Here is a 24362-nt window from a genome sequence, read left to right on the forward strand (position 1 = left end):
GTGGGCTGGGTCATGGGGTGGGGCAGGCTGAACTACACCGCAGCACCCATAGGTGTATAAAAGAGCTGGCTTGGGGTGTGGGATGGACAGGACTAGTCTGCTGAGTACACTGACTGGCACATGCAGGATCCAGGGCTGAGGGTGGGCCTGGTGGGGGTTATTGGGATTCACCCCAACTAGGCTCTAGATCCTGCTGGTGAATGTAAAGACCAGGTATCTGGCGGGCTGGGTTGGGGTAGGTTGCAAATCCTGTTAGTGTGTACAGGGCATGGGGCTGGGGACAGAACTGACCAGGCAACTGTAATCATTAGTATGTGTATAGGAAGGTGAAGTTGACAGACTGAACCAGCTCTTGCACCAGATGACACACATAATCAGGTCTAGGATTACCCCAGGTGAGGTTTCCTGGGGACCCCCAACTGACCCCTGGACTCAAAACTCTGGCCACAGGAAAAATCCTAGGATTTGTGGCCTGACATTGGAATAACTGCTTGTATCAGTGGAAGACTAGAAGTGAAAGGTGCAGCCACATCAGAATTCCCAGTAGAATTCAAATTCACACTCTTAGCTGCGGGTGTATAGAGATTATTAGATCCAGAGATAAAAAGGATTGGTAGTGACAACATGGAAGACTACAACGTGTCTGTACCAAGAAAAAAATCAGACATATGAAGATGCCAAAATTTAAGGCATGGGCAGAGAAACTAAAAGCAGAGTGGAAAGAGAGAGGAAAAATGGGAGAAATGAAAATATAAAGTCAGACAGACAAAAACAAAAGAGTTTTAGAAGGAGAGTAGTTTGATATGTCACAGTAAAGTCAAAGGCAGTCAGTCAGTAGAGCAGATCTGACCTTCACATTGTCGTTGACCTTCATAAGGAAAATTACAACAGAAGGATAATAGAGACATATCTATAAGAAGTTGAAATATAAAAAAAGATGGATAACAAATGGAGACAAGCCACACAGTCTATTTTTAAATTAACAGAACAAAACTGATTGAATTGTGGCAGTCCACCCTTTCCACAGGGTTTACAATGTGCTGAACATTGTTGCAAGTCTTTAGGTATACAATGTATTTTATTACTTGTTCTTCTCAGTGGCTCCATGAGGCATATGCCACTATTATCCTCATAGGTGGATGGAAAAGCTGAGGTTAAAAAACTGAAATGAACTGCTGTAGGTCACACATTTTAGAAGGAAGAGAGCTGAGACCAGAAACCAAGCTGTTCTGGTTCCTAAGTGATGGGTCTCGAAGTTGCTTCACAAAGCTCTCTCTTTAAGCAAGGAAGGAAAATATGGCCAAAATGATACAACAGTTAGACCTGATAAGGTTTAATTATATGTGATAGGAGGAGGTAAATAAAAAATTTGAACAATGCTATGAGACAAAGAACATAAACTGGGATAGAGCAGAGGGAATGAGTTTGGAGAGCAGGTAGAAGGGCTTCGAGCAGTGGAGTCCGTTGAGATCAGATAGGATGCACATCTCATCCTGTTCTCAGGAACCAGGGTTGGCTTCACAGAAGGAGCACTCACTTACCTGCAAGGCTTCATGGAGGTTGCCATTGTAATCTATGATCTCGGTGGCTCCTTGATCCCCTTTCTGACCAGGCGGACCCTATAACAAAAACCAACCAAAGAAAATTCATGGAGTTAGAGAGGGCGGAGGAATTGAACCTGAAGTTCTCTTGTTATGCTCTATTGAAGCCCTTCAGAACAAATGATTATGTTCAAAGTTTGTTCTTACTTCAAAGAAAGTAAGCTACTTTTAACTTCTTCTCTGTGACAGTAGATATTTAATATCTGAAGCCCTGTTTTCTGAAACTTACAAATTCCAGGATAATCTGATGTGCTTTGCACAACTTTGTTGGCTTTGTCTATATTTATTAAAATAATTCTCAACTCTTTTTTAACTCATCTCAGTGACTGCCTCCTCATTCTTTGAGAAGATAAAACATTGTCCTGTAAACAACAGTTCACTTTCCCAACAGGAACAGAATCTCATGAAAATGAAATCAAACAAAGAACAAAAAGGAGAATACATATGGGAGTCCTTCCAACCGTTTTTAGAAAATGGAATTCAAAAATAAGTTTACTTAGGGGGAAAACACTTGAAATCCTTGCATTTTTAAAAACTATCTGAAATGGACAGAGATGGAGAGGGCAAGATGACAGAATAGGGTTAGGAAACATTAAAATGTATGGAGGATTGGCCAAGGAGAAGCAGAGAGGGCATGATCCTGGGAAACGGAGGAACACAGCCTGAGAGGGACATGTGGAGACCTGTAAACATGAGGAAGCAACAGATACAGCAGAGTAGTGTCACAGGGAATAGTCATCCCAGCAGTAACTGGAGCTCCACCAGCAGCCAGGTGAGAAGGGGAGCTCACAGGAATGCACCCATAGAATTTACCCATAGAATTGTGGATCCTGCTAATTTTTAAATCTTAGCATAAGCAGAAGTAGAGTGCTAGAGTCCCAGGGAATGAGTGTGCAAAGCCCAGACCTCCATCAGTGTGATATTGGGTGCCATTTTGCCTTCTGTGGCAAAGGCTCTGGGGGGAACAACAGTGACCTGCACATGTGTTAAGCCAGGGAAGAACTCAGTGCTCACACTGGGAAAATAATATCAACTTGGTTTTGTATGAGTCCCATCCAAAACAGGTTTGGGTTGCCCATAGACCTAATCGCTGGCAAGTTCTAGCAAGAAAAGAAAAACAAATCTGTACAATGGGCACCACCAATAACCCTGTGATCTTGTATAAAGTCACAGATGGTGCCTCCCTAATCCTGGGTACCGCTGGAACCAGGAGCAGAAATGGTGTGGCCACAACATGGGATTACGGGGAGGGGGCGGGAACTGGGAGTACAAAGGCCATGACACAAACAGCATGGGAGCACGGGACTGAAACTCACTGCTGGGAGTGGTGTGAGTGATGGCAAATGGAGAACAAGGCACTGAACAAGCTCAGTAAAGTCAACCTACAGACCTGTGGATGACACAGCTTAAAAACCTGCCCCAGCGGGGCCAAAACAGCCTTAGCCCACGGGCATGTGCAGGAGTCAGGAAGGAGTATGGGGTATGCTGGGATAGGCAATCTCACCTACTGGTTTACATGAGCTAGGGATGGGAACAGACTAGACAGGGCTAGGCTACAGAACCCATCAGAGAGAGTTGGGACAGGGGGTAGACCGGGACAGGCCAAGCTGTAGCATCTGATGGCAAATGCCAGGTTGGAAAACGGGCTATGCTGAGCTGGGTCAGAGCAACTACTGGCGCATGCAAGATCTATGACTTGTAACAGGACAGACTGGAAGCTCGGAGGACACCCCGGCTGGATTATGTAGTGCCTGGGTTGTGGTTCCCTCTGGTGAGGGTAACAACTGGAATGCGGGCAGTGATCTTGGCTGGACATGACTGCAATGTCCCTTGGCATGGAAATATGGACTGGGTATGGGGTACACCAAACTGGACTAGACTCCAGCACCCACTGGTGCTTATGAGAGTCAGGGTGGGTGCAGGACAGGCTGGGCTAGGTCTTGGCACCCGCTGAACCATGTGAGAGCTGTGTCTCAGTATAGACCAGGTGTGGCTGGTCTGTAACAACCAACAATAAGAACCAGAATGGGAGTGGGCTGGACGGGCAAGGCCACTATTTCTGTTAGGACAGGAGGTAGACTAAGCCTGCCTGGGCCAAGGACCCATAAATATGCACAAGATCTGCCATTGGGAGGAGACCTAATAGAGGAGCTTGGGGAACTCCTTTATCAGGACATAGTCCCTGCAGGTGAGCACAAGAACCAAGGCTAGGAACAGCCTAGGCCAGGCCAGGCCAGGTTATGGTGCCCGCCAGCATACATGTGAGTTAGGTCTAGGGGCAGGCCAGGCTGGGCCAGATCATAATACCCATCTGAGAACCAGGATGGGATGCAGGCCAGGCCAGGTCAGGCCACAACACCAGCCTGTCCACATTAAGGTTGGGGCTGGGGCTGCTTGGCTAGGCTGGGAATTGGCACCTTTATGCATGAGTTCAAACTGGGGGCAGATCGGGTCAGACCAGGCTACAGCACCCACTGGCAAATGCCGATGTGAGATGGGTCATGCCAGATGAGCATGGGGTGTGGGGCTCTTTTTCCGGGCCACTAGTCCCATTGGTAAGTGTGAGTACTGGAACTAGGGGCAGACCAGGCTCGGCATAGTTTTACAACACCTGTTGGCCTGCATCTGAACTGTACTGCAGGGAGAGTCTGGCTGGGCTCACTGCACCCACTGGTACAGGCATGAGCCAGAGTAAGTGCAGGCTTGTTGGACATTGCCACAGGGTCAGCTGGCAAGTGCTGGGGGCTGTCAAGCTAGATAACAGAATGGTCTAAAGAATGCATGATCTAGGGTGGGAGCAGGCCCAGTGGGGAAACTGTGGGCATCTTTTGATGGGCTGCAGCTCCCACTGGTAAGCATGAGAACCCAGCACTGGGGCTGGTGGGTCTAGCCAGACAGGCGGTGGCCCTTTCTGGTGTGACTGTGGGCTGAATAGCAGGTTAGGCTGGGTTGAGCTAAATTTCAATGCCCATTGAAGTATATGAGAGTTGAATGGGATGCGAGAACAGATTGGAACAGTCTGCTGCACATACCAGCAAGCATAGGAACTAGGGCTGGGGCTGGGCCAGGTAGGGATTATTGGGGGGATTTCTCCAAGTAGGCTGTAGTTCCTGCTGTTGTACATGAGGGCCAAGCGTGTTGTTGGCAGGGTTGTGGTTTACATAAGAGATGGAGCTGGAGACAGAACTGACTCAGTAATTGCAACTACCAGTGTGTGCATGGGCTGGATTGGGTGACAGACTGAGTTGGTCACTGTCCTGGCAAGCCTACACACAAGAGTCAGGTTTGGGATCACCTTAAACGAGATTTCAGTGGGGATCCATGTAACTGAACTGCTGGATTCACAGCCTCAACAATGTGGAGAATCACAGGATCTGTGGTCTGACTGTAGAGTGCATTTGTCAGAACTGGGTCTCCTAAGTAGCTAAGATACAGCTGTAGACAGCATGATCAGATGCACATGCAGGATATGGCAGTTCATTGGGGCCTGCAGAGGACATCTGCAAAGCAGAACAAATTGGTCAACTACCCCAGCCATAGCAAATATCTGGGTAAATGGAGGCTCTGGGGTGGATTGTGTCAGTAAATGGACCTTGGAAGGATTTCCTCATCCTTGGATTGGTGAGATCAACAGCATTTCAGAACTATCAAAACCACTTGAGCAGAACTCTTGGACATTCCAGAACTAACAAAACCACTTGAGCAGAACCCTGAGAGCATGCTCCACATTGGGGATTCTGGGATGACATCGGGTGGCTGCTCTCTACCCAATATCCTATTGGGTATTGGGGTGGTTGGGAGGCTGGGTGTGGCTGCTCCTCTAATTTCCTCCCTTCTGCCAGATACAGGAGCAAGAATGGGGAAAACTGAAAACAATGATTTCATCTACTCTCTCCAAGCCTTCGATCCTTCACACCCTGGTTAATTATCTAAACATCATCAAAATTAAATTAAATTTAAAAAGAAAATGGCGACTACATATATAGACACACACATATATACACATTATCAAACACCTTGGTTAATTATCTAAACATTATCAAAATTAAATTAAAAAGAAAACGGTGACTACATTTATACACACGCACACATATATACATATATGTGCATGAACAAATTCCTATGCTTGGATAATGTGACAGAAATCCAAAGGCCAATAATAAAAAAGAATTTCTTTTAAAACAATGCAATACAACACAACAACACCAATTAGAAAAATCTGTTAATCATGGCTGCATGGCCGAGAGGTTCATGTTAAGGTGCAGTGTTATTAAAATAAATCTTTTAAAAAAAAAGGTGCAGTGTTATGAGGAAAGGGTAAAGAGTCACGGGCACAATGAGTGAGATTACTGATGCTTCCCCTCCTCTGCAAAGGAGCAAAGGACTATGTCAACCTCAGAGGTAACTGAGGAAGACATTTAGGAGCCAACAGAAATATATGTATTTTTTCCTTTTGGAAAGTTAGATATACAGAGAGGAGGAGAGACAGAGAGGAAGATCTTCTGTCTGATCATTCACTCCCCAAGTGGTCACAATGGCCAGAGCTGAGCTGATCTGAAGCTAGGAATCAGGAGCCTCTTCCAAGTCTCCCATGTGGGTGCAGGGTCCAAGGCTTTGGGCCATCCTCAACTGCTCTTCCAGGCTACAAGCAGGGAGCTGGATGAGAAGCAGGGCAGCCGGGACACAAACCAGCACCATATGATATCCTGGCACACGCAAGGTAAGGACTTTATCCACTAGGCTACCATGCCCGGAACCAGATAAATAATTTTCTAAAAATGTTATAAAGCTGCTTAAAAACAATAAGAAGCACATACAGGAGTTCAAGAAATTTAAGGAGCATATTGTACAGGAAAGCAGCACTGAAGCAAAAATTTTAAAATTTAACGGAAAGTGTCATTATTAGAATGAATGAGGAAGAAACTTTCTCAGAACCTGAATATACCACCTGTGAAAATACTGATATGGTCAGTTATGTGGAAGAGTGATTAAAGCTAAAAAAAAAAGATCATCCAAGAATTAAGGGATATCTTCAAAAGCAAAAACACAAGAGTTGAGAGAGTTCCTGAAAGTGTGGAAGGAGAAGCTGGGTTGAAATTTGAAGAACTTCCCTAAAATGAAAAAAGAACTAGGAAACAAAATGTAGGAAGGACATGGAACACCAGAGTAGACCAAGAGAATCCCTACCACAATACATCATAATCAAGTTTTTTCAGTTCAAGGAGAAGATGCATGTGAGAAAAGTCAATTAACTTATAGAGGAACCCCAATCAGACTCATAGCTGACCTCTCAGAGCAAACCCTATGGAACGTAAGAGAATGGAGTAACATACTCCAGATCGTAAAAAAAAAAAATCGTTCAATCAGAATAACATATCCAGCAAAGCTCTCCTTTGTATTTGAAAATGAAATTGGGGAGGAAGGAGGAGAAATCCCTAAGCCTATGGAACTGTATCATAAAATACATTTAAAACAATAAAGATGAAATAAAACATATCCACAGCACAGAAAAGGCAAAAGACTTAGCCTTTACTAAATCTGCCCTACAAATGTTACTTAAAGTTGTGCTACAGAGAAAAAGAATAACTCCTACAAAATCCAAAGGCCAACATAGAGAACATCTAAACAGAACTAAAAAAGAAAATCAAGCAATGAGAAACCCAATGCTAAAATGACAGGACCAAATCACTCCCTGTCAGTATTAGCTCTGAATGAAATGGCTTAAACTAATCAATCAAAAAACAAAGATTAGCACACTAGATCGAAAAACCTGACCCATCTATCTGTTGCTTACAAGAGACACATCTCATCAACAAAGATACATGGGAATTGAAAGTAAAAAGTTAGAAAATGATACTTCAAGGTATTGGAAAGGAAAAGTGAGCTGGTGTAGCTATTATAATATCAAATCATACAGACTTCGACATGAAAGAATTAAGAGATGAAGACAGGGATCTATTTAGCAAGGAGAAATCTTGATAATAAATGTAGGGATATTAATGAATTTGAAGGGAGAAATAAACTCTAACACAATAATAGTGGGGGACCTTAACAATCCACTAACCCCAGTAGACAGATTGATGAAAAAGAAATTCAGCCAGGAAACAGAACACACCCAGACAATAGAACAAATGGATTTATCTGATATTTACAGAGCCTTTCATTCTACAGAGAACACAGTTTTTCAAAATTAGTACATGGATCCTTTTCCATTTTGATCACATTATAGACCACAAAACAAAGGCTCAGCAAATTAAAACAATTGAAACCACATCAACACAACATGTCAAAACTTGTACAGAGTCATGTAGTGTGAAAAAGCAAGTTCATTGCAATCAGTGTCTATGCCAGAAAACCAGAAAGGCATGAGAAAAATGGTATAAGCACACATCTGAAGGGGCCAGAAAAACAACAACAAAATAATTTCAAGGTTAACAGAAAAAAAGAAATAATCAAAATAATACACCAGAGATCAAAGGAGCAATATATAAGATCAATGAATCAAACAACTAGTTCTTTGAGAAAATCAGAAGCAAAAAATCTAATCCCTGTTTGCAGACCACATGATTCTACACACAGGAGAACCAAAAGACTCAAGAGACTACTGGAACTCAAGAGACTACTCATTAGTGAGTTTGGCAGGGCAGCAGTTTACAAAATTAATAAGTACAAATTTGTGGCTCTGGTATACAGATAACTTTATGACTGGGAAAGAACGTGTGTAAGCACTGTCAGCTTTAAAATATCAGAGACGAACATTAAATGCCTTGGAATAAATCTAACCAAAGATGTAGAAGGCCTCTATGATGAAAATTCCAAATATTAAAAAAAGAAACAGGAGACACTAAAAGATGGAGAATTTACCACGGTCATTGATTGGTAGAATCAACATCATCAAAACGTCCATATAACCAAAAGTAATATATAGATTCAGTGCTATTCCAATCAAAATAAAACAGCATTCTTCTCAGAAGCAGAACTCAATCTAACTTCCTACTGGGTAGTGATGTCCTATGTACTTAAGCCTATCATATACTGATTCCCAGCATTTGCATTGCAGGATGTTGGAACTGGGAGCAGGAACCAGAACTCAAACCCAGCCATTCTTGTATAAAACAAAAGGTCACATACTCACCACCATGATTTTTTGTAATACACCATTTCCACAAACTTTTTGAAGACCCCTTGTATTTATACCTATGTATGTGCTTATATGTCTGTAAACATACACACAATGACTTCTGCTTTACTTGTTAGATATGCTATTTAATTTCCATTAGTCATATCTTAATTTCTTTCCCCCCTATTTGAGTCAAAGGCCATGTGCATTTGGATTCTTTCTTTCTCTACAACTGAGTCAACTGAGAAAAGGAAAGTTCAGTTAGGTGGCTACTTGTGAGTTTGCTACTATTCATTCATCATAGGAAAAGCACATTGGGGGAATTCTTCAGACCTTCATCTTAATGAAGCCTATTTGATGTGATGGGATCCAGTAGCAGGGACGACTACCATGGCCAAACCCCAGCACTGTTACTGGGTATTAGGCCAGGAACCTTTTGAGAAGCCACTTGTCTAACACTTCAAATCAGGCTGTGGAAGCAAAGCGTAACTGGGAGGAATACTTACCCTTGGGCCCATAGCTCCCGAGTCCCCCTTGTCTCCACGATCACCCTTTTGCCAATGAAAAGAAGAAAAGATTAATAATGGGGCTAGCATTCTAGAAATCTATCAAATCCAAGGACATCACAACACAGCATTTTAGATATGAGCTTCTGTAATCGAGCTAACAAGCATCCCTATCAAAATGGCAAATGCTCTTAAAAGTTCTCATTTCAGATAGAGCCTCTGGAAGTATGCCACAGTAAATGTGGGAATCTTCTCATACTGTGCAACTGCAAAAGCAAAGTGGTTCGTTTCCATGGTATCCAAAGTCATCTTTCACCTTTCAGATTGGGCTGTCTTCGTCCTTTTATTTCAGGGGATTTGGAGCAAAGGAAAAAAGGGCTGAACAACTGTATTGTCTGACTTCTGAGAAAAAGGTGTAGATAATTGGGACAGAGAAGAAATGGAGCACTCATTCTAAGGAGAACTAGGAAAGAAAGGTCATAGGCTAGGTCTCTTTCTGATGGGGATCTAAGAAGTTTATGGGCAGGCACAGGCATTTTAAAACTTAGTTGGTGCTGAAGTGGACAGCAGCCAGCTGGGCCAGGTGGGCAGGGGCAGCACAAACCTAGCTGTTTTAATTTTAAATGCACAAAGTAAAATTTCTGAAGTTTTGTTTATGCTATCATAAAACATGTAGAGAAAAACCAGGTATAGTCAAAACCCTCAGAAATCTACCCTGAAAGTACAAAAAGAGATTTGCACTTGCGTAGATTTGAAAGTTGCTAAAAGACTCCAAAATTTATTAAGTCCTTTTCCCGTATGGAAATCAAAAGAATTTTTACATGTATTTTCAAATATTTCTATAAACCGAGGAAGGATCAATGACAACAGGAAAAAGGATTACAATGTTATGCTTAATCATGGTTGTCCCACCCATATCTGCTGATTTATTATATTTGTTAGGAAGGAAGAATAAATATCACTACTTTGCTTTCTTTAGTTTATACTGATTTTCCATACTGCTGCTAACGACATGATTCTATTAACAGAAAACATGTGGTTGCAGATGTTAAAAGAGCAGGATAAAGGGGAGAACTGTATATACTAGTGAAAATTTAGTGCAACAGTCAGCTATTCACAAAGTATAATTTGAATATTTATTACAAAGGTAGCTAGGGAATTAAAAACTATGACTGCACAATACATAGAATACATAGTTTAAGACCTTGTTCTTTTTTTAAAAGGTATTCTTCAAAACAGGGAATACAAATTCTCTTAAAGGAGTGTCTGAAGTCCAAGAACACACAGAAATTAGATGAAAAGGCCAACTGCTTTAAGATAACATCAAGGCAGTGGGGACTGTCCCAGCCCCAGAGCATAGAGGAGTGTAATCTACAGCATGATTCTTCAGTTGGGTCAAAAGCACAGACCTTGAAGCCCTCCTGTGACATTAACATGGTTTGTTGGTTACTGACCTTTGACCCCTTTGGACCTCTAGTTCCTGATTCACCTTGTTTTCCCTATTATAGAGAAAGATGAAGATGAAAGGGAAAATGACAAAGGAGATAGGAACAGAAAAACAGAAATTAGTAGTGATTCCGAACAATGAAGAAAATGGAAACACTTTATTTTAATTATCTTATTAAATACTTTATTTCCACATATGGGACCCATTAATGCTGATTCTCAAAACACTGTGGAGCTAGCTGTGATACCATTAGTTCATTTTCTCATCTCTGCACCAAGCTTCATTCCATTATTAATCCACAGACTGCACTCCTCGCAGTGGAGGGGAAGAGCCTTGTGAAAGACTCATTGGTCTCAATAGTGTGTATCTGCTTACATATACCCTTCAACAGAGAAAGAATAATTTCCTGTGTTCTTAGGATGGGTTATTAAAATAAAGTGTGACCATGTTAGTTTGCAGGAAGTTTAGATGAATACAGATTGAACAGTCAAACAACTCCTTAGTTCTAATGTTTTAAGGTGTTTTACTCTATAAGGTTATTATAAAAACCAGCATAGTACTTACCAGCAGATATTTTTCTCTGTATGTTTTGATACGCTGAAGAACAATGTGTTAATATAACAATCTCTCTTTCTCTGTGTTTGGGTAAATTTGCTCACTGAACAGGAGAGCATAAATGGCAAAAGTTCAATTGTAAACTAACCTTTCGAAATGAACCAGTTCATAAACATTCTAATAAAGTATATGTGATTTTGTCTTTTTAAATTCCTGTTGGACAATTTTAGTTTAGCTCCCTTCTCCACAGCAAGTGGCACACATTAGCAAACCAAAAAATGTGTCATAGATGGTAGGACTCACAAACCTTTGGGCCGGGGGCTCCAGGTTCCCCTCGCTCCCCTCTTCCAGGAGGTCCTGTCTCCCCACGTTCACCCTGTCACAAATTGCAAAGCAGGTAAGTGGCAAATCCTTCCAGTTGGTCCTTGTAGACTAATTAGTGAATTGAATACAACTAAAGGAAGCAGAGTTACCATCTATCCAGTATCCACACTGAATTAACCCACTGACAAAAGTTAGCTAATGAAATAATCAAAACTGTGATAGTTAATTGAGGTGTCAATTTGACTGATTTAAAAAAATGCCTAGATTGTTGATAAAACATAACTTCTAGGCTTGTCTAAGGGAGTAGTTCTGGAGGGGTTTGCCCATGAATTACACACTGATGTATGATCATCTTCAAGTTATAGACAAGAAAATGATTTGGCAAACACCTAACACATAACTTTGTTGGGAAGTAAAAAAACTGAAAGGGACTGATGAGAGGCACAATTTTGCCTCTAGACAGGAATGGACATCTGTTCTCATTCTGCAGCCTTGTTTTAAGTGCTCCTGGCAAGAAGCATGGCAAAGTGGTGAAGTCACAGACTTTGCAATCCAACATCCTTGTGTTTTAAATCTGGCCCTGTTATTTACCAGTTCTTTGTTTTGTGGCATGTTGGTTACATACATGTCAGTTTCCTCTGTAAAATGGAGAATACAATAGTTATGATTGTATAACTGTGTTCAGAATGTTAGAAGGTACAGTGATATTTTCAAACTTTTATTAATTGCTCTAGATAAGTCTAAGAGGCAGGCGACCATGAGCAAAGTAGCTAAGACAAAAGGAGTAACACAGAGCTATGTGTCCCCAAAGAGGAAACTACACTGGGTTCTGCAGGTATACTGGTTCCTCTGGAGGTGAGATTTAAGCTGTGTCCTGAAGGATGGGTAAGAATTATTTTGCAATGATTGCTGTTGATCTCCATATCACTGAGGAACAAAGGAACTGCACCAAACACTCTACATATATTATCCTATTTACTTCTCAGGACTATCATGAAAGATATTATTATTCAAATTCTATAAAGGACAGTGACAAAGCAAAGAGAAGGTAGCCTTCCCAATGTCACAAAGCTTTTAAGGTGGGAGAGCTAAAATGTAAAATTTTACAAATCTTCAATCTTGTGGAAATTTGTTGGATGTAAATCTTTTGCACATAGCTGATCATTTTCTTAGCACAAATTCCTATTTGGGGAATTGCTAAGCCAAAAAGTATGAACATTTTTAAAGTTTCTCAAATTGCCCTCTAGGAAGATGCTGCTGTTTTTACTTCCTAAACACAAAACAGAGAACATGTGGCTTCCTGCATGCTAGATAGAATTTCAGTAATCAAAGATACACAGTTCAGGCTGAGGGGGACATTTTATAAGTGACGGAGGTACCCCTCAAAAGAACTGGTTCATCTTAAAAAGGAAAAGAAAATAGGGCTGGAATCATGATGGGCAGTACGGGGTTCCAAATCCAAGGTCCTGATTTGTAGGGAGCTCATTTTGGCAAGCTTCTGTGGTGTCACAGGAGGGTGGGAGAGACGATACCTAACCCTCAAGAAAGACTCATGGGGTTTCTCTGCTTTCACTGTGGAGGAGGTGAAAATGGTGAAGTTAGAACAAAGGCAAGAGATTCAAGTGAATACAAAAGATGGAGGGAAAATGGTCTAGAAACTAAAGAATTTCTTTTCCAATTCATTGCTTCATTGACACTGAAGGGCCTCTGTCAGTATTTGGAATGTTGCTTTTTTATTGCAGGATTGGATATTTTTGTCAATATTTTAGTACAAAGATTACAGAAGAAAAAAGTAAAAGCAACCATATACTTATTTTAGGGAAAAATAAAAAATTTAAGTTTATCTGGAGTTTACTGCAGGAATACTTTCTACATCTTTACATGGAATTACTTTTTATCACATTGCCCCCCATCAATTTCCTAGCATTATCTTCTAAATACTATATTATATACTTATGCTTAACTTATATAATAGAATATATAATATTATTTCCATATTGAAACATAAGCTTTAGGTCAATAGAGATTATTTTCATTGCAGTGATATTTCCATCATCAAAGACAGAAACTATCTGATTAAACTTTATGAACTGATGAACAAGCAGCAATCATCAAAGTATTCCAACTAAAGTTCCAATTACTTAGAGGGCTGTGAGTCCCGCTCTGGTGCTAACGCAGAACCTTAGACCAGCAGTCCTTTCTTTTTAATGGTCTATCTTTTCTATGCTGGGAATGAAAAGAAACGGTTTATTTTTCAAACTTGGATTTCATTGTGGAAATCTCAACTCTTTACATGACTGGAAAACAGTGGAGCTCAAGGGAAAGATTTGATTTTTAGATACTCATAGTATTTCAAGTATGATGTTGTACTCATGTTAAGGTAGACAATGTAGGTGATAAATTACCTTCCAATTATTGTTAATGAACTTCCTATCCATATTCCCTTTTTAAGAATTTACAAGAGGCATAATAATGCACATTGTTTTATCAGGGGTTCAGAGTAGCATCTGCTATGAAATTATGGAATAGTTTAGATCAGTTCACCAAGGAAAAGATATTTAGGGAAAATTCCCCCTCTCTGCTGCCTGGGTTCCTGCTGTTTTCCGCTATTCAGGAAAGAAAATGCCACAGCCATTTATACTTGTCGTTCTTGTCTGTTCTGTCTCACAGGCACCAGCGTGGTCATATCTTGGGGGCATTGTGCTTATCTAGGATGCTGCCACCTTTCTTCACTGGGATCCTCAATAGATACAGTCAGTCCTTCTCTCCACAGGGAAAGTCTGTTACTCTTTTGTGCACTCTCTTTTTATTTCAGGAAGGCATTCCTTGTGTAAATCTGTTGAGGCTAAAAAATGCACTCCTCCTACTTTGTTAATAAGCCTGACCAATCATTATGTGAAAACGAAATTTCTTCAGAAGGCAACAATTTTGCATAATGTGACAGTTTCACTCCCCATTTGGGCCACACATAGTTTCCATTTACTAGGGATTAGCTATTTTCACTTGACCAACGGAAATGAGGGCTGTTCTGTGAGAACAGACCATGAACATATTTCTGTAACTCTTGGAAATCATCCCTGGCTTATTTCTGGTGAATGCAATACACATTGAAGCAAAGACTGCAATGGTTCAAGAATGAAAGAATGTAGTTTGATGTAATTTTGTCTCTTTGATTCATGAGTCGGTCAGGAATAAGGTTCCATCATCAGAATTGCACCTCTTTACGTCTTAATGGATGAATGAAACAGAGAATCATAGGTCTGACTGCATCTGCCACAACACATTTTTCTATATGGTAGCAGATAGGGTTTACTTCTAGGGCCCTCTCTAGGGTTGCCAAGTCCAATAACATAGGATGGTTTTCATTATAAGAGATTTCTGCAGACAAGATTCAGGGTGGACCCTTTTGGAATGAGGCACTCAGGAATTTATATAACATCTGTACTTGCCTTTGAAATATTGGGAGTGATGTGCATAGTAATGATGGCTAATTTACAAGTATATCCTGAAATCATAATATGGGCCAGAGGCTAGTGAACTCTATCACTTCTTCTCAGAATCCCTCAAATTTCCTATGAGCAGGTTCTAAAGCAGCATAGGAAGAATCCGGGGATAACTTGAACAATAAATATAGTACATCAATCTGCTATCTTGCGGAAGACTTTCTGAAATTAACTTCCCATTGCTCTGCTCAATATGGTGCTTTCATAGAAGTGTTAAGTTTAGTTTTCTGTAGACAAAACGAGCTGATCACTTAAGTAATAGGCTTGTCAATCTTTTTTTTAAATGAGGAGATAGAAACTTATTTCAAGTCTCACACATGGGTGGAAGGAGCACAGCTACCTGAGCCATAAATGCTGCTCAGGTATGTAGCAGCTGGAAGCCAGGGGCAGGCATGGAGCCCCAGCAGTCTAACACGGGATACAGGTCTGAACTGATAGGCCCCAAGCCACCCATCCCCGACTTCTTTCAACATGATTAGCTAAACATACATAATATAATTTTCAGAAAGAAAGGAAGGAAATAATACTCCACTTACTTTGGTTCCTGGTAACCCTGGTAAGCCTGGTTCCCCTTGAGGACCAATGAAACCTGGTTCTCCCTTTAAAAAGATGGACATAAGAAATAATTATTCATTTGTCAATAAATAAAGTTAAAGCCTGTTCCTTTTATGGAGATTTCAATTCCTTGATCATATATAGCTTTCTTGCCAAACATCTAGCTAATGACTGTAATATTAATCAGAAATGGCTTTGATCAACAAAAATATCTTGAATAAAATTTGAATGTTTAGGAAGTAAGCAACCATGTAACTAGATAAAAAAATTTTACCCACTTTCCAGTAGCCCTTGACTCTGTACCCTAATCAACTAAGTAGGATCATTTAAAAAATAAATAAATAAAATTATCAAAAAAATTTTTTTAACAGTTTCCTTTCTCATCTGCTGTACAGAGTCTCTGAGCATTTACCAAATTAAGGCCCACTATTTCTGGGTGGGCTACAGCAGGTGCCCTTGAAGGTGTACCTCCAAAATGCCATTTCCTTATTTTCTTCCTCTGTGTGGTCCCCTCCCCTTGAATGGACTGAGTTTACTCACTAACATCTCAGGAACAGAACATGCAAGACTTGTTGAGATTTCACCTCTGGGTCCAATTTTTTAACATCTGTGGCCTCCATTTTGGTGGCCCATTTCACAGTCTCTCTTAGATCTTTGGGAGAAGCGAGCCACCTTGTTGTGACCAGTTATATTGAGAGACCCGCATGGTGAGGACTGTTATCAGGCTGCTTTATATAATATTGGTGGTAGAAGTCCTACCACAATAGTCTTCTGGTGAAACCACAGCCCTGGCTGGAAGCTTTACTGTCATGTCATGGAAGGGAAAATACCTCTTGCTATGTCTCCAAAACCTGGTTTGGTGTTGGTCCTTAAATCCTGTTGTAGACCTCCTAAATCCGTTGGAATGTTCTGAGCAATAGGAGCAATAAGGAGCATCTTTTGTTATTAATAGGCAGGCTTAACCAAATTTGAGCTTACACAAATGAGGTAACTTTTAGGGAACCCCTGGGTAGCTTCATGTTGTCTGGCAAGGGGCTGGCAATTGCATTCAATCACCAATGGTCAGTGCTCCAATCTATTACATGTATGTAAAGGGACTGACTAACCAGGTAAGAGCATCTGACTTGGTGAACAAGCTTATGTGCTGGGAGAGTGTATCAGTCTAACTTCACAGGGACACAGGTGCTTGTGCTCAAGATTCTTTTGGACCTTAAACCTTGAGAATTTCTTCTTGTGGCTTTTCATTTTTATCTGCTAAATAAACCATGACTGTAAGCAAAGCATGTTCTGTGAGTCACTGTAGGAGATGATAAAATCTGAGAGGTGGGTTTGGGAGACTCCCCAAATCTGTATTCAAGGCAGACGTAGTCTCTGTGAATTGGAAATTTGATATTGCAAGTGAAATGAAGGTAGTGTTGTGAGGTTGAGCTCTTATCTGTACACATCTACTTAGAAGGCTGGCGAGTGTCGTGAGAGGACTGAGTTGTAAAATAAGTTGATGTCAAAATCACAGAATTGTGGCACTGGTCCTGGAAAAGATACCACATTTTTGGTGTCAGAAAATACATGACACCAGTGTCTGTTTATGTTATCTTTAATATGCACAGGGTATTACTTTCTTTTTACCTTTTTGAACTCAAATGAAGGGTTTACCTACTAAACATCTGTGATGAAATTTTAAAGCTCACACCAGAATGGTTCTGTTTCTATGTTTCTTCCCTCCCTACACCTCTAGATTATTTCTGGAGCAGTTGTCAGGTATCTTTTGTTTTTCCTAAGGTGGCAGTGTTTTCCCTAAGGAAGTAGTATGTGCGGGACATGAGAGTGAGGGGAGTGTGGTTGTCTTCTAGGTACTGTATCCATGGGATGCATAAAAGCTGTTCTCTTCACATTCCAAAAAAAGAAAGAAAAAAAGGAAAGAAAAAGGACATCCCTGCTGAAAAAAAGTTTTTAAAAAGAAAATGAAGTTAAAAGAGAAAAAGAAAACCATACAAAGATGCTAAAATGCTACCAACTCTTTCAAACAAGTGAATTTAAAAAAAATTTATACCATTTAAAGCCTGGGTGTTGGGTAGAGAACAAAAAGATCTCATCATAAAACATCATATTGATACAGATTCAAATACATATATTTATAACTTGGTGTTCATGATATAAATTTAAGGGGAAAATGGTTGAGTTATGGAAATAATACTTCACATTTACTGCCTGTGAACTGTTTGTATCTTCCTACTCTGTCCTTATACCTAATGAAAAAGAGAATCTGAACAAGCAATTTGGGGTGGATATTTAATTGTCTACAATGGAAACTGAACTATATTCACAGAAATTAACAATTCAACTTCTAGTGGAAGAGTTGAGCTTATTTCATAAGCAAAAAGTTATAAGGCATACATTTATTCAACAAGTAAGCTATTTCCTCCAATGAAATAATATATACAAATATTCCCTTTATATTCTCAAGAGATGCTATATAAAACTAAATGTTATCAACAGCAATGACTTACTTTCATGAAAATGTAATGCGAGCGTGTAGGAAGGCAAAAACTCTTGCATATCTTTATATAGAAGTAACAATGATCTCACTCTTTAGCAAATCAACAGAAGTATACTAATTAGAGCATTGTAATAAGAGAGAAGAAACAGTAAATGTTGCAACAACATATTTCTTATTCAGGTTAGTGTTTAGTTTAAAACGGATGAAGCATGCAGTTGCATAATTCATGAATAAAAACATAAGTCTTTAATCTAAGGGCCAGATCAAAGTGTTCTTTCTTTTTCCAAAATGATATTTATTAATTCTCTAATATACAAAAACATTCATTTAAGCAAAATGTTAAGGGAGAAATTTTTTGTTTCATGATCAAGATTAGTATTGCATTTGACAGTGCCAATCATTTTAGCCCCATCAATATTGGCTAATTTTAAAGGTTTTGAGTAGGATTAGTTACACCCAGTCATGCAAGTCTAAGAAAGCATCTAGCACATGCATCCATTCTTACACATTCATTGTCACTTTTTCAAGGAGAAAAACAGCATCCTGAACATTAGGATAGCTATTTTGTAGTTATTTACCATAAGGACTTTTGATTACTTTAGGGACATTATTTCCATCCTCTCTATCTTGGTAAGATGGAGCGAAGATGATTATTGACTTCAGCTCTCTTAGGCTTAAAAACAATTGTTAAAGTAAATATGACATGAACGTGTCTGTGGTCTTGAGCTAGAAGAGCTGGTTCTTTTCTCCCCAACTCACACCACAGATCCTCGAAGGGGCTGCTGGTGATCCTTGGACCTTTACAAGGAATCCTTAAGGCCAAATTGCCTCAATTATAACACAGACATTATTTTTCACTTTCATTCCCTCTTGAGTGCACAAAGCACAAAAGTACCAAAAATATGTATGACTTTAGATTCTACCTCGAATCTAACCTTTGAAGTTATCATTTGCAGAGTGATAAAATAAAAAAAAAACACCAACCATTATCCGAATAGGCCATTGAAAATAATCTTCCCTTGTTCAATTATGCATCTCATGAGTCTGGGTTTTCTTCATACATTTAAATCAGAACAATAAACTTCCACAGACTGACTATAGCAGCAGATAGTAGAATTCAGCTGCTTCCCATTAAGTCAGACATAAAAGAAAAGTTAGGAGAAAAAAGTAGAACAATGTCACACTTCTTGCTAAATTTGTTTTGGACATGTTCGGGAAAATTCAGAACACATTTAAAGTTATTTTTAGTTTTAATTTCTAACACAGCAATATCAATTGATCAAACACAAGTCCTTTCAATTCTGTGTTTTAAGAGTACAAAGGGCTTTTGAGACCAGTATGTTTGAGAGCTGCTGGTGAAAAAAAAAGTGGAGAATAGACTTAAAGTCCAATTTAATAATCCAATATAAACGTAAGAAAAAGCGGAAGATTCTGGTAATGTCAAAGGGTGGCTTAGTCAAAAGACTTTTTTTTTTAAACAAGAAAATGTAACCGAAGTTCTTAGTGCTCTCCTTAGAATACAATAATGGTTATTAAATATTTATCATTTCCCTTAATTTCAAAAATGTTAGCTATAATTTTTTAAAAAATAGTAATAGTATTACAATATACCTGTAACCTAACTGGTAATATATGAAGTGTTGTCCTATCACTTTTAACCTGCCTGGTACTAAGTGCTTACAATCACAACTTTTTTTCATTTAATGTATCATAATTGTACAAGACAGTGTCCATCTAGTAGGACATTTGTGATTCCAAAGCCAAAGGATATTTAAAATGTTTAAAACTAGAACTGTGTAAAGTGGAGAACTGATAGCTTTATTATGAGACATCTTACAGGGAAGGGAAAGAAAACGGTCAGATCTATTCTATGAATTACTCTAAATAAATGATAGTGCTTAATAATAATAACAATGTCTTTCTGAGAAAAATTGATATATAGTTTAAAAGACCTAGAATCTCTCAAAATGTCCAGAAGGAAAGTAACACTAATCTAAAGCTTTATTAAAACCTTTCTGCAATGAAAAATAAGCAAGAGGCTATTTGGCTATGCTCTCAATGTTTAATAATTGGGAAAGAGGAACAAAACTAAATCAGTGGAGGAAGGTATAGCAAAACAGCTGGAATATGATTCAAAGACATAACATTTTTGGACTAATCATCTTTGCAATAACACAGAATATACAAAAGTAGGATCATTTAAATTTTCAGGTTAGAAAACAGAAGGAATTTCTATCTTGGGAAATTTTTATCAACATTACTATTTTAAAATAATTAATCTCATTTAATTAATGTGAAGCAAAATACTGGTAGACTAAAAATTATTCTCACATATGTCTGAGCATAAAATGTGGGGAAGAAATCCAGTAGAGGAAATTGGAACCTGGAATTAAATGGTAAAAATAAATCCAGAGGATTTCCTTTTTTCAGATTTTTTTTGGCTAGGCAGTTATTTAAGTTAGAACATCCAAATTATTACTTCAATGAGCCATTTTAGACATAATTTAGGAACATAGAACAGAAATACTTTGACAATAAATTCTGACTATCTGAAATAGGAAACTACAGATTTAAACAGTTCATGAAATACCTCTATCATTGAAATAAAATTGATAGAATATGATTTTTTCTGAAATTTATAATCTTTTAATTTAGTGATCTATTAATGATTTTTTCAAGGAGAATAGCAGCAAAAATGTCTGAGAAAAATGGGAGAAAGTAGGGGTTTTAAACATTCAAATTCCCTTAGCTATCAGGGCATCAATGTGTAACATATGATAAGTAAAACACCTTCATGCTATTTTAATTAGTTTAATCTAAAATCTAAAATTCTTTGAAATTCCACATGTGCCTTATTCTTTCATTTCCTATGCATTTTCCTCCATTTCTTCGTCTATCTACTACATCACAGCTTAGATTTTTGTTTTGCTTATGAGTGAGAATAAGATGACACTTAGCTTCTCACTGGAGCTACTGATCACACGTGGAACAGATTGAAGCTAATAAACGGACATCTTAAAATGTCATCATTCACAAAGTGCACAGCTAACTCACAGGAGGAAGGATAAAAGAGAAAAGACAGCAGAAGAAAGAGGAGACAAAGCGGTGACAGGACACAGGGATCAAGAATAAGAAGGCAAGAGGGGAAAGATGAGCAGAGAGGAACACCTTCATTTGAAAAATGTCCTCCTCCTTTTCTCATGACCATAGTAATCAAGTTCAGATTTAACGTGTAACTTCTACTTTTTTATTTGTTTGTTTTGTTTTTACTAGTCCAATTACATTAAATTTTGGGATAAACAAAATCTAAACAATACATTATCAAATGTCTAAACACAGAACGATGATTTATCCAAAACCTGAGGATAAGACATCTACTACATGAGAACTATTAACATGGTTCAACATTTTAACCTCTAAAACATAATAAACAGTAGGTACCTTATTCTGTTTCCTAAGCTACAGGATAACTAGTGATTAAATGGCTGTCAAAGAAGCAAAAATCTCCACTCCGATGGTATATTGTACTTTACAACTAAATTGTGCACCAGCAAATTTCAAAGTTTGGTCTAATTTTCTGTCTTGTCTTGAATATTATATCTGATTCCTTCCTGAATCACATCATGAGTTTTTAAACCTTTGGGTATTGCTGTTAATTAATTAGCTCATCATAGATGAGTTAAATCTCAATACCAACATGTCACCTTCCCTTGCATTAGCATGTAGAAAAGATGAATAGAATAGCTATGGTTTTGGCAACTAAACTGGAGTTCGGGTGGTATAGAAGGAAGACTACTAATTCAGGAGAAAGTACAGATCTGCCTGTGAATCTGATACATGTAACTATTCTGAACAAAAGTGTTAAAAAAGGGACAAAAACACACAGAACAAAATGGAAACAGAACAATGATAGTTGAATTTAGAGGTGTATCTTCCACAAACCAACTGTAGACAGCTTGAAGGACACATAGTAACGTTTATAAAGGAGCTAACCACTTGTGCTGCAGGTATAATTCTGACCTTGTAGGTTAAGCTCAATGAATATAGATTATTACTTTGCTATATACTGCGAGTTGGTATTCTGCAAAACATCATTCTGCTTCACACCACTGTTTTCTACCTCTGATTGTGGTGCCAGTATTGGGACTTTATTTTTTTCCACTCCTTTCTTTCACAAATTGACAACATGTACACAGAGAAATGAAGCAAGCTGCATGAAGGTTTAGCAGAAGGAAGGCAGTTCCCTACATTTTACATAAAAGAAAGATACCTCAAAATAAGATTTTTGACTGAAGCCCTTTTTCTCAACTCCTTAAATTCTACATTTGCTTGCTAAAAAACAAAAGGCAAAGAAACTAAAAGGCAGTTAACTACTGTCCTTACCTAGTTCAAGAGCATTAAAAAATGCTCTTTCAAGTTATGAAAAGGAAACACAAAGCTGGGACATTCCTTACAAAAATAGCTTTTCTGAAATATAAGCATACTGCCAAAGGTCTCCTGAACTGTTACAATTCTGTAAAAAGATCTTATTTTTCCTCAAAATCACATTTATTAATACAAATAACCTGTTTCAGGTTGCCATACTTCATCTTCCAAATGATCACTGAAGTCAGTTAATACTCTTTTGTCAAATTAATATAAAGAATGTTCTTCATAAATATGGGAAGAGTCAACAAATACACAGGTGAGATTATTAGTCAATGTAACAGGAGAAGAAACAGATACTTTCACACAGAAATGTCTGGCCAGGTGTTTCCTTAAAAACTTCCAGAACTTACCATGTGTTAGAGGGAATGGTGGCCTGCAAGTCCTATCTGATTAGATCTTAGACATAGAAAAGTCTCTAGTTTTTCATTTATTTTCATCTGATTTATTTTTGTAAGTCATTATCAATTAAAGGAGGAAAAGTTTTTTCTTTTAACCTAAAAGCCTTCTAATATACCAGTTTGAACAAACTCAGATTTTCCATGATGTTTACTACCTCCAAGCAGATTGAATTTTCATTGCCCAAAAAATAGTACAACAGGGCTTAGAAAATATGTGCTGATCCGCCTGGGTGCTCAAAATATCACCAATAATTTTGATTAATGTGTCTTGACACTGAATGCATTAGCCATACAATATTCTTCTTGCTTAAAGGCTAATTAGAATTCAAGTCAGCATGATACCTGCTTTTGAGGATTACAGCAAGAACAGTTGTTGTAATAAGAACCTCCAGGCAGCCTCTCTGGGTAATGATTGACTTATAAAATTATTGAGGGGAAAAAAGAATAAGAAAGTAGATTCTGCCCCCAAAACACTTACTTCCCTTAAGGATCACATTTGGATATAAATTAAAATATTTTAGTGACTTTGTTGAAAATGAATTGCAATAGCAGCCTTATTAAAAAGCCAGAAAAACATACCTGATTTTTTTTTTCTGAAGAGAATTACATCATAAAAAGAAAGTTGGTGTATTTTATTATAGCAGCTAAAAATTTCTGATTTCTCGATGTGTGTATTTCCTAATGAAGTCCCCTAAATTACTCAACTTCTGAGGTGCAGTTTGGCCAAGGAAGAAATAATTATGAGCAAAAATTACACATTATTCTTAGAGTCAATTTTTGTTCTTTTTTCCCCTCAATCTTTGTTCTTTCTCCTTTTTTCTCAAGAATTCATTCTACTTATACTTCCCAAAGGTTTCGTCTGCCATTTAAAAAATGTGATTTGATGTTTCTGAGGGAGTAGCTTCATTATGAGTGGATCAAGGCGACAAGTTTCATTTAGATTACTGAGCACTGTAGCTAATGTAAAAAATGTCAAAGTAAATGTTTTTGCCACCTGTAAAAGCTAGTCTTTATACGGTATCATGTCAAGGATGATTTCTTATAATGAGGTACAAAGAGTTAATTGCTATATCATATTTTCCAAGTCCTTAAGTTAATGGTCAAATGTTAAGTAACAAAGTTGGAGAAAATCAGCAAGTGTTATGGAAAGATAAACTGTAAATAAAATCTTTACCACCTAAATGATTTGTTTTTCCTGTGATTTTACATAATTTTTATTGTATTATGTCTGCCTACCCTACTATTTTCTACAAATTTTTTTACTGAATGAAGTTAGATGAACTGATTTTATATATTGAAAGAAGAAAAGGAAATTAAAAAAAAAAAACTAGACAGGCAACTAGACTTAGGTTAGGCAACACTGATTGGAGCCTGGAGAATTTCCATTACTGTGATACATATCAAGTTTTCCTTTCGTTTTTCATGTGA

The 24362-nt window shown here is 38.4% G+C and overlaps 1 protein-coding gene across 3 annotated transcripts in view; it reads right to left on the bottom strand.

Moving 5' to 3' along the window:
• The window catches only part of COL25A1 (collagen type XXV alpha 1 chain), a 441964-nt gene that overhangs the window by 41909 nt on the left and 375693 nt on the right, over positions 1–24362 (bottom strand). For 2 of the 3 annotated variants that reach the window (XM_040966695.1, XM_040966694.1), the window contains exons 19-23: positions 15593–15655; positions 11537–11605; positions 10682–10726; positions 9228–9272; positions 1542–1619 (exon numbers count right to left, since the gene is read on the bottom strand). In XM_040966695.1, the coding sequence (XP_040822629.1) occupies positions 1542–1619; positions 9228–9272; positions 10682–10726; positions 11537–11605; positions 15593–15655 (300 nt within the window). The remainder of the gene's footprint in view (positions 1–1541; positions 1620–9227; positions 9273–10681; positions 10727–11536; positions 11606–15592; positions 15656–24362) is intronic. The other variant, XM_040966696.1, reaches the window with a different exon arrangement.

This window comes from Ochotona curzoniae, unplaced genomic scaffold, assembly GCF_017591425.1.
Source record: "Ochotona curzoniae isolate NIBS_2020 unplaced genomic scaffold, NIBS_Ocur_1.0 scaffold_4506, whole genome shotgun sequence".
Lineage (NCBI taxonomy): Eukaryota > Metazoa > Chordata > Mammalia > Lagomorpha > Ochotonidae > Ochotona > Ochotona curzoniae.